The sequence below is a fragment of the Medicago sativa genome, chromosome 7 (genome assembly GCF_051527215.1).
Source record: "Medicago sativa cultivar Bolivia chromosome 7, Bolivia_mono, whole genome shotgun sequence".
In the NCBI taxonomy this organism is placed as follows: Eukaryota; Viridiplantae; Streptophyta; class Magnoliopsida; order Fabales; family Fabaceae; genus Medicago; species Medicago sativa.
In genome coordinates this window covers 70,291,944-70,312,356 of record NC_140755.1, presented here as the reverse complement: position 1 = coordinate 70,312,356, position 20,413 = coordinate 70,291,944, and the positions used below count along the sequence as shown (strand labels likewise).

The window sequence follows — 20,413 nt, the reverse complement described above, 5'->3', positions numbered from 1 at the left end:
TAGAACTATACATATATCCTATAATAGTCGTCAAAAGATGCTACCGAAGACCAACAAAAAAGAGAGAGGGGACAAACCCCCAGGAGCGGCAAAAGTTATGGTGCATAAGTCATTTCTTTATGCACCATGCATAAACATATCACAACCGTCAGATCATGGACACGTGTTATAATCTTATATTTCAGCTCTTTCCCATTGTTTTGCATCACAATCAGTTCTCTTTCTCTTCACCAGCACTATTCTTCTCCGATTCTGTTTCTTCTCTTCTCTGATTTCTGTTTCTTCTCCGATTCTGTTTCTTCTCTTCTCTGATTTCTGTTTCAGAAGATACCACTATTCTTCTCTTCACCGGAGAAAATTAACGTTGACGTCACCGGAGATAACTTCTGCGATGAGTTCGGAGGGGAGGGTTCCCGGAGATGCGTTAGGACACCACCGCCTCCGCCGCCGAGATGAATGGAGGTGATCCATGTTCGGAAGGGAGGACTTCGCTCCTTGTTTCGACGCCATTCACAATTCTCGACAAACCTACAAAAAATTTAAGGAAAAAGAAAAAATCAAAATAATTGAATGCGATTTCATCGAATTCAACGATTATCGCATGCGTTACAGAAATTGACCTGAAAATGAAGATGAAGAATCAGAGAAGCATTGTAGAAGATCGCGTTGAAATGGAAGAAAGAAACAGATCCAGAAGTGGAAAGTGTGAGAGAGTTGAAGTTGAAGTTGAAGTTAGTTAGAGTTGAGTGAGAAAAGAAGAAACCAGAGCTTAGTATAGTATCAATTTAGTGATTCAGTTGTAGCAATAAGCTTCATTTTTCGATTTGTATAAGAATCAATTTTTCTTCAGTTGTATTTTCAAATCAACACTCTGAAACCATTTCCAGTGCAAAATGGTTTCAGAGTAAAACTTGAAAAAACCATTTACACAGTATATTGGTTTTGGCATATTAGCTTCAATTTTGCTTCAGTTGTAGTTTCAATTTATGATATCTAATGGTTGTTTGTTCTTAATAGTGTTCGTTGCTGTTTTCAATGGATTTGATATCAACTTCATCTGAGAGTGGACAACTGAGTGTTCAGAGTAAAACTTGCTAAAACCATTTACACAGCATATTGGTTTCAGAGTAAAACTTGCTAAAACCATTTACACAACATATTGGTTTCAGAGTAAAACTTGCTAAAACCATTTTAGTGGTTTGAACTTTGAAGTAGCTGAACCATGATAGAAGTTTTGTCGATTTGATGTCTGGTTTGATTTTCAAAATGTTGATGTGAAGATATAACGTTTTATAATATTTATGCACAACTTTGATTTTCAATGAAAATTGTGTCAATGTGTTGCTTCTTGTCGGTGATATCATTTCAAGACAGGTCATAAAGATTTTGAAACCTGGTTGCAGCAACTGCTTGTGGGCTCTTTCTTTCTGTAAAAAATGGCCTAACTAGTAGTGCTCAATTTGCTGTGAAACTTTAACTGAAATGGATGCTTGGTTTCTCGACATATTTCAAAAAATAAAAGGATACTATGAAGAAAGTATTCTCAAACTTTCAGTAAGTTTTGATATTCTCTTTGATGTCTATTTCAAGGATAGTTACTTTGTAATAGTTTTGTGGACTTGAATAGTTTCCTTCGAGCTCAATGTTCGTTGCATTGAAACCAAATTGCTCATTCTCACAATTCTGTTTACTTCCCAGAGGTGCATAAGTACGGTACGGTGAGTTCAGTTGAGTTCTGTGTGTTTTGGGAGAATGGATGAAGAGTTGAATGTGAGGATGAAGAAAGCAATTTTGGTTTTTTCTAGGGTGTAGAAAGCAATTTTGTTGGCCTAGGTGTTAATGGGCTGGACTTATGCATGGTGCATAAGTTTTGGCTTATGCATGATAACCACACCCCCCAGGAGCCACTCCAAACAACACCTGAAAAAGGAAAAAAAAAACGGAAACACAACAAAGAAAGAGCTACACCAAAGCGCCCACCAATATATCAAGGGTATTTTTTATGTTTCACAAATTTCAGGGTGGTAATTGCATGAAGTTACAATTTATGGGGGTGATTGATCATTTGCTCAAATGAGTTCTAGCTTGAAATTTTGGTTTTTTTTTTTTGTTTTTTGTTTTTTGTCAAATAGTTTAATAACTAGAATTCACTTTTTAATGTGAATAAGTGGGGTGTTCGAATCCCGGCATGTGCATGTCCCTACCAATTGAGTTTTGTTCATGGGATTAGCTTGAAAATTTTTATCTCAAATTTAGTACTCCCTCCGTCCCGGAATATCTGACCCATTTACTAAAAAAAAGTGTCACAAAATAACTGAGTCATTTCAATTTTCAATACAACTTTCATCATTCTCAATACAATATAACTCTAACTAATACTACTTTCATCATTCACAATTCAATATATTCCACTTTCCCTTTTATTTATACATTTTTCTTGATCTGTGTGAAAAACCAAACTGGCTCAGATATTCCGGGACGGAGGGAGTATCAATTCTACCTGAATCATTAAAATTCAAATAAAAATAATTTTCACGACATTCAAATTTTTTTTTTTTAAGCAAAAGAAAATATATAAATAAAAAGGGAATACAAAATCTGAGATGAGGAGTTACAACCGCCTTACCAAAGATGAGGAGAACTGTCATGGATCATTCAATTCAAGAGCACCATTCTCAACTCTCAACCTCAACAACACACACTCTCTTCAATCGCCGCTTCGTCTTCCCCTCTTCTGGTAACTCTCTCTCTCTCTCTCTCTCTCTCTCTCTCTCTCTCTCTCTCTCTCTCTGTGTGTTTAGGGTTAAAAATGCACTTGCCATTGAGATTGTAGTGTGATGTATTGGAAATTAGGTTTCTAAAGTTCGTTCAACTTTTTCATTTTTAACACCACTTTTTCTGATTTTCTAGTTTAGTGATTGTGTATTGCTTCTTTATTTCCTGAGAGATTTCTTTTACTCGGCATAGATTTGTGTAATTTTTCCTGGTATTGTTTGCAGCTTCTGAATGTTGAAACTGTTTGTTTGTTTTTTGTTAATTTAACATATTGGGCCTGTTTGGATTGGCTTATTTGAGCTTATATACGCATCTATGAGACTGTTTGAGGAACTTATGAAAACAATTTATGACATGTTCATAAGCTGTTTTCTCTTTTCAGCTTATGCCCGTAAGATTTCTAGGATTGCTTATGAAAACAGCTTATAGATTATACACGAACAATTTTAGTTTATTTTATCGTGTGCTGTAGAAATAGTTTATTTATAAGTGCTTATATACTATAAGCTGTAAAATAAGCTGTTTATCCAAACTGGGCCTTTGTTTTATTTTGTGAATTATGCTTGTATGACTATAATCCTTACTACAAACATATAGATTTTGTAGTAAGGAGAGTAGATTATTAGGATGGAGATGGAGGATAGTAAGATCACTAGCGTTTGAGGAAGACCAAGGAAAACTATAAGAGAAATTATTAGGAAAGATTTAGAAATTAATGAGTTGGACGGAAATATTTTTTTGTTATCAATTGGCCAAAATATGGTTTATGGTACAACATTATGGTGTAATTTGATCCATGTAGCCGACCCCAAAATATGTTGTTGTTGTTGTATGACTATAATGATCCTTGTTACATATGTGAATTCAAACTATAGTCTTGATGTTGCTGCCATATATATTTCAGTTTCCTGCTTGTATCTTGAAGCACTATATTATTTTACCATAAATCATGGACTTATGCCTTATTCTTTCACAGCGGTGCTTTAATCTCGAACTGTAGATCACTGTCTATACTCTATAGGATTACTTTACTGAAGTTTCTGACTTTGTCTCATTATATTTTGAAGCTTATTTTATTAAGCTTGTAGCTATGTAGAGACAAGAATGTTGTATTGGATATTTGGTGCGACTGGACGAAATAGGATTAGAAATGAAAACATTAGAGAGAGAGAGTTGGCGTAGAAACTATCGTAGAAAAGATGGTAGAAACTCGGCTTGGGTGGTTTGGGAATGTGGAGAGAAGACCTATGGATTATGTTGTAGGGAGCAGGATTTTTCAATCGCCAGATGGAGAAAAACTATAAGATAAATTATTAAGAAATAGCTAGATATTAATAAGTTGGATAGTGATATGATATATGACAGACCATTATGGCGTAGTTTGATATGTTTGTAGCCGACCCTACTTAGTTGGATAAGGCTTGGTTGTTGTTGTTGTTGTTGTAGGCTATGTAGAGGTTGACAAGTTTTTAAAAGATTCATGGAGTTATTCAAAAGAGTTTTTTTTTTTTTTTTTTAAAAAAAGTTATTCAAAATAGTTACTATTGAATGTACACTGAAGTTTTTGTAAAGGAAGAGTAATCACTCGAAATTGCAATCAATTTATTTATATATAAAACTACTTGTAGTTATGTTTTCTTCTGCAAGAGTGTCAATTTATTCAAATTCAGCCTTGTTCTTTTCATCTACCAAAGAAACACCTGATTCAGTCTCCTTTTTCTTTTTCCTTTGTTTTGATTTAAAAACTTAGATCAAAATGTCTCGAAGATATGATAGCCGTACAACAATCTTCTCTCCTGAAGGACGTCTGTACCAAGTGGAGTATGCAATGGAGGCCATCGGAAATGCTGGTACTGCAATAGGAATCTTGTCAATAGGAAACTTCTCATATCTTGGTGATGCTGAATTGCTAATGGCTTTTTATTATATATATGCTTGTTTGATTTCAAGGACATCGATCTATGACATTTGCTTCTGTGTATCTATTTTGGTTTCTACTGATTCTTCTTTTCTTGCTATCTAGTTAGGAGCCGGGTTTAGGATATAAATGTTAGTATTGATGGTGTTGCTTGAACTAGTTTATCTATTGATTTATTCTATAACTTATATCTATTATCTATTATACTATATTGTAACATAAAACAAAGACCTTTTGTGTCACATGTCATATTACCCAGCCCTCAGTTTTCTGTCATTTTTTATCTGAAGACTCGTGATTTTTCTGTCACGAGTTTACCCTACTATTTAAAATAAAAAGGGAAGGATTTATGTGCTTCACAATTATGTGTGCTGTATAAAATAGCTTGAGAAGGTTGTACAAATGTATCTTTTTTACACACGACACTTTTTTTCCAAGCTTGTCAAGTGAAATTTTTTGTTATTGATTGAAAATATAGGCATAAAGAAGCTCATTCCATACATCAGGAACACCTGGTAAGCACCAATGTATGCAATCTGCATAACCATTCGGGTTTGATATCTGTTCTTGAGTTAGAGGTTCCCACTGTTTCCTATAGATAGAAGGGTGGCCTTCTTTTCTGTATTCTGAGAGTTGTGTAATGTTAAGCATTTGAACATTTAAACCTTTTGTTTTCAAATCATCAAGCACCTTCTCCACCACTTGCATCATTTTAGGGTCAGTTCCCTTTCCTTGATACCCTTCTTTTGCAATCATATCTGTTTCTTTGTAACAAGTGTCACCCTTAGTAGCTCCCCATTCCTCAGCCCTGCAAATTATACTTTTTTCTATTACAAATCTATTGTGTTTATATCCATTGAATATGTTACAAGTGTAGACTTTTTGCTTTGTACTAATGTACTGATATGTATCTTTTGCCATTGATGGATAATGGGATATGCACAATACTAGTTTGATTTGAATTTGATGCATGTATTTCAATTTTTCAAAACACTTTTCTTGAATAACTTAGATTTGATTTGAATTTAATGCATGTATTTTAATGCATAATCAATTATCACTTCTAGACCCTTTCAAGAAAAAAATATCACTTCTAGTTAGATATCATATGACTTATAAGTACATATTGCTTAAATGTGACTAGACTTGAAGTGACTGGTCATTATTGAATACAGATTATGTGATTTGCATCTTAAAGAGAGCCACTTTTACCTCCCCCAACCAACCTTTTTTTTTTTGAGAAAATCTACACCCCTGTAAACACTGTTTTTCTCAGCGTTTTCCCCCATCCAAATGGTTAAATTCAATGAAAACTTTTGTTGCCCATAAGCAAAATAATCGATAGGCCAAAGATTAAAGCTATATAGTAATCTATGTAATATGGTATCTGTTGCAAAACATTGGAAGAAATCTTCTTCCAAACAAATTAATTAGCGTATGTGTATGTAAATATTATTACATGAAATCAACTATGTTCGCTTGTCTAAAACTTAATTCAACAAACACAGAATTATGTGAAATTTGATTTCGAAAAATAAGTTAAAGAAAATTGGTAGACGTTGGATATAATATTTGTTTGTTTGAGCTAATTATGATAGTTGCTCTTTAGGCATCTCAAATTCGCTTTCGGGTCGTAACCCCTGATCAATTATTTGTGTAAAATTCGATCGGGTCATAACTTTCGACCGACTTTTTTTTAGAAAGGCGAACAATTTTGAAGTGTCTAAAGAGCAATTTTCAAATGTCATGCTCTCTATTTTTCTTTTATTTTGTGGTGGCTAAATTGGATGAGACAAAGAATGCCACCATCGACCAAAACAAAGCCTTCAATTCAGGGGAATAAAATTGTCAAAAGAATAAATTGATATCTTTTTCCGATAAATTAAATTAATTAATACTTCATGATTTGTGAACTATTCAACTCATGCATCTACTTGTGGGATCAAAAAAAGGGAAACATGATGGACTTGCCCTATGGATATATGTGTGTATACCTTTCATGAGTAGGTGACATGCTAACAAAAAACAACTGAGTCTTGTTACGATTGACATGAACTTCCAACCAATCAGACCATGTCCTCATAGCCATTTCGTACACTCTCACCATTTCAACTCTTTTATAAACCCCATTTGGGTCCCCAAATGATCCCCACCTGCATGTGTTTAACTAAAATTCTCAATCATAATCAATTTGTAAAGTGGTTGCATGGGTTAAAATATGAAAGTTTATAGAATAAATGATCTAATTCATTTCTCAAATTGGGACATGCATTCTACATCCTTCAAATTATAGGACATTGCTAATTTAGTCTATGAAATTGTAAACATTTTAAAATAATCTTTTAAAGTGAGTTTTTTTTCATATTAATCCTTTCGATTAGTAAATTGAGTCCTCTAACTTGTCTGAGCATATACTCATGAAATTTCATGTTGGAAAAACATAATAAATTAATTGAAAATATTGTGTAAAATGAATACATCATGCTCTATATATAGAGCTTGTGAATAGTTAACTACTTGCTAACAACTCCTAACTCTTACAAAAGTTGCAACTAACTCATCTAACCAATTACCTAATCCTATATTTCTAATACCGACTAAAACAAATGTGATTGGAACTTTTTAAAAATAAAGATTATTTTTAAATTGAAAAATGCTAACAAGTGCTCATAAAGCATTTGTTAAAGAATCAAATATAATAAAATTATTTTGGAACTGATGTAATCAACCTCTTAAAAGTGTAAAAAATGTTCTTTTCGATATAAAAAGTTTACTTTTTGTTTCCTCAACTACTGTCACATACTAGTTTTTTATAGACGCACACTAACACATCATATGGTGGTTGTAAATGGGAGTTGTTGACATGCTAGTTGATCAATGAAAGTGATGTTTGGGTTAATTGAACTTACAGAACATTCATAAGAGGCCTTCTCCACCAAAGGTAAGTGTTGAAAACTATATAATCTGCATCTGTCCAATACCTTGCATGCTTTTCAATGGACTTGATTCTAACAGTCCTTTCAGGTACTCTATGGTTTACTGGATCATCTGAGTTTGACTCTACTAATAATGGGGACCAATAGTTCTCAATGGTTGCATTGTATTCCTTGATTAAATGTGTCAATTAACCAACCATTAGCAACATAATATTTCAAATAATATCCTGACCACTAAGTTTATCTAATTTACTATGAAGCACGGATACGGATACGGACACTGACACGCCGACACAGTTAAAATTTTTAGAAAATCACATATTTCGGTGTAATTATATGTGTCGGTGTCGTGTCAGTGTCAGACACGTATCGCCTTATCTGAATAGTGTCCGTGCTTCATAGCTAATTTATAATCAAAGAGCTCAATATATTTTTCAAAAAGTCTTACTTTGATCTTGAAAATGTTTAGTGAACCATTGGCAATGGATTGCATGGATTTGAGAGATGAAGGTATTATAGAGTCAACATGGCAAACCATAGAAACCCATTGACCTCTATTGAGTGAATCCCCCACAAACACAAGCCTCTTGTTCCTTAGCCTTTCAAGTAATGCTGTGGCATTGAACCTTTTTAACATAGAAATAATAACCACATTCCACACAAAGCTCAAAAACATAGCCAACCCTGATTAATCATATCATAAATATATGTATATATAAACCATAACAACAATCAATATAAACAAAGTTAAATATATTTGTAGCTGCTACAAAATTCACGAATTTTTATGTTTACTCCCCACAAATAATTTGTTGAATTTTAGTCTCTATTTTTCTTTTATAGGTGCTAAATACACGAGTAAAAAACACTCATTTTTTTGTAAAAGTAGGGACAAATTAAATAAAATTTATGAAGGAACTATACTCAAATAGTGGTAGATTTTTGTTTTCAAAGAGCGTAACAACGAAATTCACAGTTATGGAACCGCCTCAAATATATGAAATGTCTCTGCAATCTTTTATCATCTGAGTACAGTTATGAAAAAAATGGTGGAACTTTTATAAGACTAAAAAACTCATTTATTCCTTAAAAAAATGTCATGCATGATAAGAGAAAGAGAGAAAGAAAAACCTAGGCAAGTCACATTGGTGAGGCTTCCATCTCCAATTTTGGTAACTTAGGTCCTTTCTTCCATACTTCTCACAAGCCAATTGATCTGACAAGAAACTGCACTGATTCTCTTTGTATAATGGATAAGTTTCATTATCAAAAACCCACTTACCAGAAAATAAGTCACATTTTGATGAAGACAATGAGTCAATAGAGACATTTACTTTTTGAGATAGTTTTTCTCCTTTTTCTTGTGTTAGATAAATTGTTGTGATAACTAAAAGAGTGGTTAAGATGGCTACAAGAGAATGAAAAATATTTTTGATTCCCCAAGTGTTTCCTATTACTACTATTTGGTGTGCCTTTGCTATTGTCATTTTTGATTTCTTTGTTTGATCTTCTAAGGGCTAAGGTGTAGCTCCATCATTTCTTCCTCCTTTATGAAGCTTCATTGCAATCGGTTGGTGAAAATTTTTTGTTATATTATAATATTATATTATCTATCCCCACTAAAAAGTAGTAGGTAGAGTATGATGCATTTCCAAGTTTTTGTTGTTCACATAATCCTAATGAAATGAAATTAAATTGGACTGCCCTCTAATGATTTGATGAAGAAATGGTTAAAAATAGGTATTTAATATTGAATAAAACTTAACAACTAAAGTAATCAAGTTAATATTTAAAGTTCTTCAACTTTAACGACATTAAGTCCAACGAAAGAGGTTAGACTCTCACAACATGACGAATCAATATTCGAATTTCGAGTAAGAGATATGTATTCATTTAATATCAGACAATACCTCAAATATGATTACCTTCGATAAAAAACCTTATTGAAAAAAGGAAGAAAAAAAAACACTTCTATAGAGAATGTATCAATGCCTCCCAAAATACTATAGCCTTATTCAGCCAAATGTTAATCCTACATGGACTTTCGTACTACAATTGTTTTTAGCAATCAAAGTGACTTTACTTTTTATTCGAATAAAATGTGAAGTTCTCTATATAGAAAAATTTTACCAAAAGTTGAGGTATTACAATTATTGATATTTGAAGCCAAATCATTGTTAGACATTAAAAGTATACTAATTGATCTATTAGTTAAAGGTTTATGCTGCAAGTAAACTAAACATAACACGTTTTACTTTTAGATTATATAGTTTTATCTAAATTTGGTTTGATATTGACTATGTGGAGGCCATGTTTAACTATATATCAGTTGGTTATGTTGTTCACGTTTACACAACCAAAGAACTTTGTTTGGAGTAAGCTTGAAGCCTCATTTTGCTTTCCAGCAAATATAATTTTGCTCTTCTGGATATACTTGAGACATACTCTTTAGCAGGGTCGGACCCTAGGGAGTGCAAGCAGCGCTATAGCACCGAGCCTCCCCAGGGTATGGGCCTCCAAAAAAAAATTATAGCCCAGTACCCCCCACTAAAAAAAATACTATTTCTCTAATACATACCAACGCGCGTTTCATTCCTCTCACCATCAGTGTTTCGTTTTTCTTTTACTTCCTTTCATGGAATTGGCTGATTTTTGTTGAATGTTAAAATTGCTAAATGCTGGAATAGAGATTGATAGAGATTAATTTTATGAGTTTTTCAAATAGAGATTAATTTTATGAGTTTTTCAAATTGCTAAATTGGCTGATTTATGGCTTAATTTTATGAGGCTGACAAGTTCAAATAGAGATTAACGTTTTCCCCTTTCCAAAACAACACTGACATTGTTCTTTTAAAAAAAAATACATCTTTATTTTATTATGGACCTCATTTCAATTCCAGCACCGAGCCTCCATATTCGTAGGAACGCCCTGCTCTTTAGATTAAATTTTTCTGCTTCTTTCTTTAGAGTTTGGACAAATACATAACATAAAAATAAAAAATGAAAACTTAGAAGAATGTTTATGGGAACATAAATACAGGAAGTTAGACTTGGAATACAAAGCTAAAAGTATTTCTACACATAGAAATAAAAAAAATGGCTTTTAAGTTTTCAATATTTTTTCCTTGAAGAATAAGCAAACATTCTTCTTAACTTGGTTATGAGTAACTTTAGCATTGTAAGGCATTCTCTTCTTTTATAAAACCTTTACTCCTGAACTTCCCCTTTTTTGGAAAACTTTCACACTCAATTACTTCAATTTAAGCAAAGCTGTAAAATTTTATGCCTATAAATAATGAAAAAGGAGGGATGAGAATCTATTATTATTTAATCATACTTATAATATTTATTTGAGAGACTTTGGTGATTTTTCGTCCAATCTTTTTATGTGAAAATCCAGTATTTTCGCACATAACTGTCGCAACTACTTTTTTGAGTCAAATATGACCATATAGACGGCAGGGGCGGACCTGGCCTGGGCCTAGTGTGGCAAGTGCCACACCAGCCCAGGCCCAATTTTTTTTTTTTTAAAATTATGCAGAAATTGTATCAGTAAAACATGTTGCCTCTGCCTCTTTTCATTCCATTCCACGGTTCTTCTTTTCATTCCAATTCCAATTCCTCTTTTCATTCCATTCCACCGTTCTTCCTTCTTTTCTTTTCATTCCATCATGGTTATAACTATAAGCAATTCCATTCCATCCATCGCCCCTCACCACACCAGCAAGCAAGCAGCAGTGGTTATAAGCTATTTCTAGGTCATCTCTATCTAAGTAATTTCTCTTTTTCCTTCTTTTTTTTTATGTATAAATGGTAGAAAATTATTCAGCTCTTGAATCTTGATTGGGTTTATGATTAATTTTACAAAGCTTAAATTGAATGCTTAGGTTAGGTTAGGTTAGGTCTTGATTCAAGACTCTTTTGTTTCATCTAGAACTTTTGATTGTTTCATCTAGAAGACTAAAACTTTTGGGATTATGATTAGAAAATATGTATATGATAAATTTGATTAGTTTAGGGACTGAAACCACACGACACAATTGGGACTGAAACCACAGCAATGTGTGTTTTTCTATCCATGGAAATTTGATTAGTTTAGGATATATGTTAATATGTATAATTGATTCAAGAGCACTACCTTTGATTTGGTATACAAGCTTGTGAAGTTAGCTCTGATTTTGCCGGTGGCAACTGCAAGTGTTGATCGTGTTTTCTCAACTATGAAATATGTGAAGAGTCAACTAAGTAACAAGATGGGTAATCAATGGTTAATTGACCGTCTTGTAACGTATATAGAAAGAGATGTTTTTAAAACAATTAGTAATGATGTAATTTTAACTCATTTTCAACAAATGAAAAATAGAGCATTTTTTTTGTAATTTTAGTTGCTACAACTATTTTTAATATAACTTCTTATTATATTTACTATTATTTAATTATTTGATAAAAAAATTGTGCCCCAGTGATATTCCGAGTCCAGGTCCGCCCCTGATAGACGGTAACGTTCAACTTCAAGAGTTTTCAATAATGCTGCCACACTCTTAAGATTGAATTCAAAATTATTCATACATTCATAGTCTTAAAATTAATCTTTGAATTATTGATATCAAAATATTTTTTTTATAATCTATAACACATGGCCCTTAAAAGAGCATCACTTGTCATTTTCAAGACCTTTGTATGTATGAGAGCTTTGTATGTAAAAGGGTAGCACTTTGGTGCCATTAATGGCACCGTGCCATTAAATCTGGGCCACACAAACACATTGCCATTGCATATGGGCCACACAACACATCTATCTTGGTGCCATTAATGGCCCAGATTTAATGCTACGGTGTCATTAATGGCACCAAAGTGCTGCCCGTATGTAAAATATGTTAGTTCATACACCATAATCTTTCATTAAGAGTCTCTCATATGTTTTCTCCATTGAATCGATTCCACAATTCAAACACCACTTTTTCTATATTATAAATCTTTTCAGCCTTTTATTTTTTATGGGTCTAGATTCCGAATAACTATAATGTCACTCGAGAGAATCCCCTCCCACAAGCAATAGGGTTTTCGTTGTCAAGTTCCACAATTGAGGTTAGAAACATATTCAAGACCCCTTCATCATGTCCATAGGTCTTATCAAGACACTAAACTAGGTGAACAAGTAAATTGAAATTCTTCTCTCATTCCTCATGCTTCTCATAGGTGTCTGGTTTGTCCGGATTTTATAATCTAAACAAGTAAAAATGAGGGGTTTTGCACCTTTTTTACATCTCCAAATTTTAAAATCGGGACAAACCAAGGGCGTTAAGAAGCATTGAGGTGGGAAAAGAAACATTCACAAGTAGATGGCACTTCCAAAATTGAAGTCCAAGAAAAGTTAATAAGGCCCAACACCAGAATGCCACTTCCAGCCAAGGCTGAGAGGATCCAACATGCTAAACATTCACATAATTAAGTGTGATACACAAATTTTGACCAAACAATAAATTGTGATATACAATAAAATGACATGAAGAATTTTATAAGGATCTTCTTTTTCCATGCTTCGGGTGGATAAATTTTTAAAATATATATATCATTCATTTGTTCTTCATATTTTTTTTAATTGCAAATCACATATATATAATTAAGAAAATAGGTGAAGCAAGTACAAGAAGCACAAGTATGATGGTTGCTCAACATGCCTCTTAAATAAAGCTCATATTTCTGAAGAAAACAAACAATTCGATGGAATTTACACATATAAAAAGACAAACAGGCATGAACGTATATAGATTCCTATCTGTGGAGGTTGAATATATTAGGAGATACATTTCAATTTCATGCAAGGTCAAGAAGAACCATCAACCTCATTAAATATTTACAATAAACTTTAGATTATATATATAGGGTTATGTTACAAGCCACCCTTTGGTGGTGTCTTTTATCAAGTCACACCTCAAGGTGTGATTTTCACTTTTTAGTTATAACTTTGATAAAAGACACCTTCATAAAAAGTAGTTGGTGTCTTTTAACAAATGCTCATAGAGTAACTTGATAAAAGACACCTTCATAAAAGGTGTCTTCTATCATAACCCATATATATATATATATATATATATATATATATATATATATATATATATATATATATATATATATATATATATATATATATATATATATATATATATATATATATATATATATATATATATCTTTGTGTGTGTGTGTGTGTGTTTTAATTTTAATTACAACTCAAATCAGCTTTGGATAAAATTGATTCTGACAGAATTGATTCTGCCAGAATTGATTTTGAGATAATTGATTTATGTTTGGATACAGTAACGTAGAATTGATTAAACATAATGAATGTTGTTTGGATAGTTTTGATTAAAATTGTTTTTGAATGTATAATTACTAAAACAGACATAGTCAAATGAAAATAAATGGACGTAGTTGAATGTGTGCAGATCCATACTAAATGTAGATATATTATTTAATGTAAATAAATAATTTTTCTATATATTAATTTAAAAAATAATAAATACGATCATTAAACCAAATTTTTTTGACAAAATATTTGTTCTTTGTATTTTATATTTTTTAATAGAGATTTTTTTTTTTAAAGAAAATAATAATAGAGATGGTTGGCAAACACGATAAAATGATAAATATTTTATGGAGCTAATTTGGTTCGTTAAATTTTTTGATTCAATTTGGTTCCTCAAATTAAATACGAACAGAAAAAAAAAAAGAATTGATAAAGGACAATAAAAGAAAATAATGGGTTGTAATAATAAAAATATAAAATTTAATTTTGGAGGGTATGTAGCTTCATGTATGTAAAAATATAAAAAATATAAAATTTAATTTTGGAGGGTATCTAGTTAACTCAAAAGCTAGGAATTGTATGTATTGCTTTTGGAGGGTAGAAGCAATTCTGAAAAGGCAAACCAAACATGATTGAAAACTCAATTTTCAAGTTTTGTACTCATGGATAATAATTGGTTATCGATTAGCTTTATAATTCAAAAGAAATGAGTCTTTGTTATGCATTATTGGTGGACATCAAAATTTTGATATCAAATACAAAGTTATTTGATTTTTCTATGTATTTTTAAAATGTGTGTAAATTATAGAGTATAAAAACTCATAAAAAGATAAAAATAAACGCATACCATGTATTACATATAGTATTTGTATTTTTGATGTTTAAATGATACGTTTTTTTCCCCACTAATAAACTGAGTTTGAAAGGATACATATTAAATTTAAAAAAATCGATAGTACCTTAGTATGGGTTGCATAGTTAAGGTCAGCCCGATGGTAATGCCATTAAAACTCTTGCTTTAGGCTACTAGCAAAAAAATAATGTTGAATTTTATATGTAAAAAGACTTCATACGCAGACAAGAAATAACTCATATCAAAACTTGTTTTAGACCTCACTTATTTTTTAAGTTTATTGGGTCGGCCGTGTGTATAGTGACCCAATAATCTATGCATTAGTTTGCTCCTTGAATTTTGCTCTTCACCCAGCAAATTTTGCTCGCGCCCTGCAGCCATGTCCAAAATGCCCCCGCGCTAGTTAACTTGCGCAAGTGTAAATTAATGTGCAAGTTAAGTTACGTGGCGCAAATTAAGTGGCGCAAGGCTACTTTTTTAATTTATTTACTATTTTCAAATTATGTTATTAACTTTATTCTAAATTAATTTATTAACTTTATTCTAAATTATTTTGTTTACATTAATCTAAATTATTGATTCGATATTATTCTTTAAATAAATACAAATATAAATAAAAGTAAATACAACATTAGAAACTAAAAGCAAATATAAAATAAATGAAAAAATTGAGGCATATAACAATATCTCATTTTATTAATAATTCATACATTACAATAATTCATACAATAATTTTGAACTTATTCACTAAATCTACTTATTTTCTCCTTGGGGTAAAAAGTAATCAATCTTCGTGGGGTAAAATAGTGAGCAGCCTTCTTGGGGAAAATACATCATCAACTCTTGGGCTAAATTTAAATCTGGTTTTTTTTTACCACAAGAAGTTCTTTTTACCCACGGTAAAAAGTTTCTGCGGTTAAAAAAGCAGATTTAAAATTATCCCAAGGGTCGATCACTTCCCCAAGTCAGCTACTCACTACTTTACCCCGACGAAGTTTGATCACTTTTTACCCCAAAGAGAATATTGAAAAAAGAAAAGAAAGAAGAGAAATAGAGGGAGAGAGTGAGGAGGGGGAGAAAGTGATATGGTGTGAGGAATTAGGGAAGTATGGAGGGGTATTTATAGGTAGAAATGGGAGCCTGGGTTGTATCTAACTTAAATGTGGTCAAAAAAACCTGTAAAGTTTGTTAAAAACGTGTGAATTGAAGGTTGAAAACCTGACCACCGTCCAAAAAACGTTTGTTTATGAGCTCAGACCACCGGCCAACGTGTGTGAGTTAACTCGCGCATAGGCCAGTGGTGCGTGACTTAAGTCACGCATTGCTTACAACGTGCGTTAGTTAAGTCACGCTGCGTGACTTAACTAACGCAAGGGCATTTTTGGAAGGCTTGCAGGGCGCGAGCAAAATGTGCAGGGTGAAGAGCAAAATTCTTGCTCCTTTGGCTTCCTTATTTGTTCTTTATTCTAAAAAAAAAAAAACATTCGAAGGATATTACTTGAAGGCTTTAGAATAAAAAAAATGACATTTAGGTTATGAATATTATAAGTGAATGTTCATATAACAATTGGGTTATTGGGTTATATTATTAGTTTATTGGGTAATATTGTGCTTGCTCCCCAAATCATTGTATTTCTCTATAAATAGACTTGATATGTAAACTAATTGTACACCAGAAGAGAATAAATAGAATCATCTTTCTACTTTACTCTTGTTTCTATTTTTTTTAGTTTCATAACAGTTTAAAAGTTATCTCTCAAACAATTTAAGTATTTTTTAAAGAGCAACGTTTATTGATGTTAGTATATGGTACGGATGAAGATATGTAATTAGCATGTGTGTGGCCCCATAAACCCATTTGTGAGGGGATTGGTATTTTTGTTTATTGTAAGTGAGTCTTTGTCCTTTTTGAAAAGGATAAATTTTGGTGGAAATTTCTTTTTTATAGATGATCAATGATATATAATGAAAAAAAAGTTATTTTGACAGCACAAACGTTGTCTGACATCGTATGTATTTTATATGATTGTCAATCTAGTAATAATTTTTTGGGTTAATTAAGTTTTTAGTCCCTATAAATATTCACAGTTTTGTTTTTAGTCCCTACAAAATAAAATCACACTTTTTAGTCCCTGTGACATTTTCCTTAAGCATTTTAGGGACCAAAAATGTTGTTGGAAATTTTTGACAGGGACTAAAAATGTTGATGGAAATATTTTTAGGGACTAAAAATGTTGATGAAAAATTTTATGGGGACTAAAAGAGTGTGATTTTATTTTGTAGGGACTAAAAACAAAATTCTGAATATTTATAGGGACTATTTACTTAATTAACCCTAATTTTTTTTCTTTCTATTGTAATTAAAATAAAATTTAGTTTATGTGTATTTTTATATTGTTGTCTTAAGAGTTGTCACATTTTAGTTGTTTAAATATCACTCTTTTATAGAGAAATAAAATATCTGATCCTACAAATCCATTGCAATAGAATACACAAAACTACCTTGACCAAAAAAAAAAAAAAACACAAAACTACCACTTTGAAAATATATGTAGATTTTATAATATTTATTGCATTAATCTTCATTTCTCTTAAGGACATCTACTTGGTATCAAGGTTTAGCATGCGTTGCAACCCCATTGGAATGCTCTTAGTTACTATTTTACGGTTTTCTCTTTTTTCTCTCTCTACATTCATATATTTTTCTCATTTTTTGTATCCCCCCATAATTTTTTTTCTCATTTTCACTCTTCTTTATTATGATAGGGTTAGCTTTGCTAGAGGGAAAGAATGCATGCACCTACCAAATTACATTTTGTAAAGATGCTACTTCTTCCTTTATCAACGGGTTGAAGAGGATAATAGAAAAAGCTATAGAACAAAAATATATTAATTTGATACTTGTACTTCGAACTTGTCAAATAATTACTACATTGACTGAGTCAAGTGACCAAAAGGAAGGAAGCAACGCATGTCTGAAGCCATATAGTGAAGTCAATATCAGAATAATTCCATCAAATCATAATAAGAGCCATAACATGAACGCTTCTCCGGATCACACTTGAATAACTACCCCTGACAACATGGTGAAGGTGAGAAAAACACAAGAAGGGGGGTTGAATTGTGTTTTAGAAAAATTCTTCGTTTCTCCTAAAAACTGAACACACTGATCAGAAGCTAAGCGAGACAGCTTCTGAAGTGATAATCAGAATCTAAATGCAGCGGAATAAAACAGATAGAGAGAGAAGAAGAACGACACAAAGCAATTATACTGGTTCCTTCCACAATCCGGAAGTAGTCCAGTCCCCCTTGCACTTCCAAGGAGATTTCACTATGAGTAATATCTGATTACAAATGCTCAAGCACACAAGCAAGAGACTTCCAATGCTCAAGCACACAAGCAAGAGACTTCCTTTGCTCAAGAACACAATCAAGAGACTTCCTGCTCAAGCACAACTGCAAGAGACTTCCTAACTAAACAAAATTACACAGAAAATTGTTTAAGGTTGAACACTTGATATACAATCAGAGGTGCTCACAATACAAATCAGATACAGACTCAATGGACTTAAGAATTTCTAAGATATGACTTTGAGACACAGAAATTCTAAGTGAATGCAGAACAATTTCAGCAGAGGTTTGGTACTTGTGAAAATCTTTGTGAGTCTTTCGTTCAGAGTTCATGCATTACCAATTCTCTAGGTCTTCACTCCTTTATATAGAGGTGTGAGAGAGACGTTGTGAAATTGCCAGCACACCAAAGAGTCGTTGTTGAAGCTTGATCTTTCACCAATAATCTTTTGCCTGATTTGGCTGTTGTCCTATGAAGAACAAATTTGAAATCCATTCCTTATCCAAAGGAACATCTATGCAGGCGAAACCGTATTCTGGAGCTGTTTTCTTGTCCTGTAGCGCGGACACAAAACAGAGTAGTGGAGAACGTGGTTGTACAATTCGTACAAAGTACAATGTCAACGCTTTCGTCCAAATTGCAAACACACGCCTTCAAACACCTTTGAAATGACCGTTGCAAACTCCACTAATCCTTTGTTTGTGTTTTCGAATCCAATAGACAGCTTTTGCATTGATAATTCTTCAATTCTTGATTCTTTGCAAATCCAGTTGATATTCAGCTTCTGGTGAAATGGCTTCTGATGAGGCAGCTTCTGATGATGCAGCTTCTGATGATACAGCTTCTGATGATATGACTTCTGCAGCTTCTGATGACGCAGCTTCTGATGATGTGGCTTCTGGACCTCTTGTCTTCAGAAGCACTATTCTTCAGGAGCAGCTTACTTCAGGAGCGCTATTTCTTCAGGAGCAGCTTGACTTCAGGAGCGCTTTTTCTCTTCAGTAGCAAGTTGCCTTCAGGAGCGTCCAAGCTTCAAATTTTTGTTGTTTCCATAGCTCTTTATTTGCTCATTCAGAACCAATGATGATGTAACTTTATAATTATGGTCCTGTACACTTGAACAAATATTAGCTAGTCCAATTTACAATTTTTAATACCTTGTTATCATCAAAACCCTTTAAGGTTCATTGTTAAACACATTTTGTTCCAACAATCTCCCCCTTTTTGATGATGACAAACAAAAGTATTTAAAATTGATCAATTGTTGTTAATCTAATTAACAAGTTGACTTTGGGGTTCTGAGGTTTGTAAGCTCAGAATCTGAGGTTTGTAAGCTCAAACTCCCCCTGAGTCTGATAGTCTTTAAGGTGAGGTTTGTAAGCTCCCCCTAAGTTCTATCCAGGTTAATTAAATTCATTTTTCGCGCAATAATATTATCAGAGCTTAAAAACAAAATTGAATCATTGAAAGAATTAACTTATAGATAAGAAGAATGGTTCAATTAATTTTACTTGAATTTTGATACTCCTTCGTTCGTTCATAGCTTATACCAATAAGGTAAAAAAAATGATAGAAGGTTTTCAAAAATTTCAAATGCCATTAATGGGGCTCAGAGCCTTTAAATACTTGTCACATATACTCCCCCTTTTGTCATTATCAAAAAAAAAAATTAAAATAAATTTAAGCATAAAAGACAAAAAGATATGAGAAAAACTCAAACAGGAGAGAGTATAAAAGAAAGTGAACTAAATAAGTCAGAGCAAAATATATGAACATGTATATCAATTGTCAGAAGCAGCTAAACAGTCAGAAGCAGTAAGCATTCAAAAGCATAGAAAAGTAGAACAAGATGGTTTCAGAAACAAGGACTAAGAATATAAAACAAACAACAAACAAAAGATAACACTAAGGTGTGCAACTAAGGGTTGGTTAGTTGTTGTTTCTTCATCTCCTCCATTTCTTCAATCTTCTTCTTCAACAGTTCTTCAAGTTGTTGTTGCCTCTGAAGAAGAGCTTGTTCCCTTTCTCTAGCTTCTTGCTGCTGCTGTGCCATCTGTTTCTTCAGAAGCTTACACAACCTGGCTTCTCTGGTCAAGTAGTCCGTTTCTGAGAAGAAAGGCTGGTTTGCCAGGAGCAGTGTAGAACTTGTTACTCTGAGACTCTGATTCAGATGCTCCATTAACTTCCTGACAGAAGCTTCCTTGCTTCTGATGCACTTAGCCCTTAAGCTTTCAATTAGCTCAGTTGCCCGGTTCTGAAGTGATGCCCA

At 32.6% G+C, this 20,413-nt stretch overlaps 1 protein-coding gene and 1 long non-coding RNA gene across 2 annotated transcripts; one reads left to right on the top strand and one right to left on the bottom strand.

Moving 5' to 3' along the window:
* Positions 1-2,601: 2,601 nt before the first annotated feature.
* Positions 2,602-4,727, top strand: LOC146908144 (uncharacterized). Its single transcript, XR_015017739.1, has 2 exons — positions 2,602-2,737; positions 4,526-4,727. It is a non-coding gene; the product is annotated as an uncharacterized LOC146908144 (long non-coding RNA).
* Positions 4,728-5,039: 312 nt separating this feature from the next.
* Positions 5,040-9,153, bottom strand: LOC146908143 (protein trichome birefringence-like 34). Its single transcript, XM_085723516.1, has 5 exons — positions 8,761-9,153; positions 8,078-8,255; positions 7,603-7,799; positions 6,688-6,846; positions 5,040-5,501 (listed from the first exon to the last, which is right to left on the bottom strand). The coding sequence occupies exons 1-5, from the start codon at positions 9,114-9,116 to the stop codon at positions 5,153-5,155; spliced, it is 1,239 nt and encodes a 412-aa protein (XP_085579642.1). The 5' UTR covers positions 9,117-9,153; the 3' UTR covers positions 5,040-5,152.
* Positions 9,154-20,413: the final 11,260 nt, after the last annotated feature.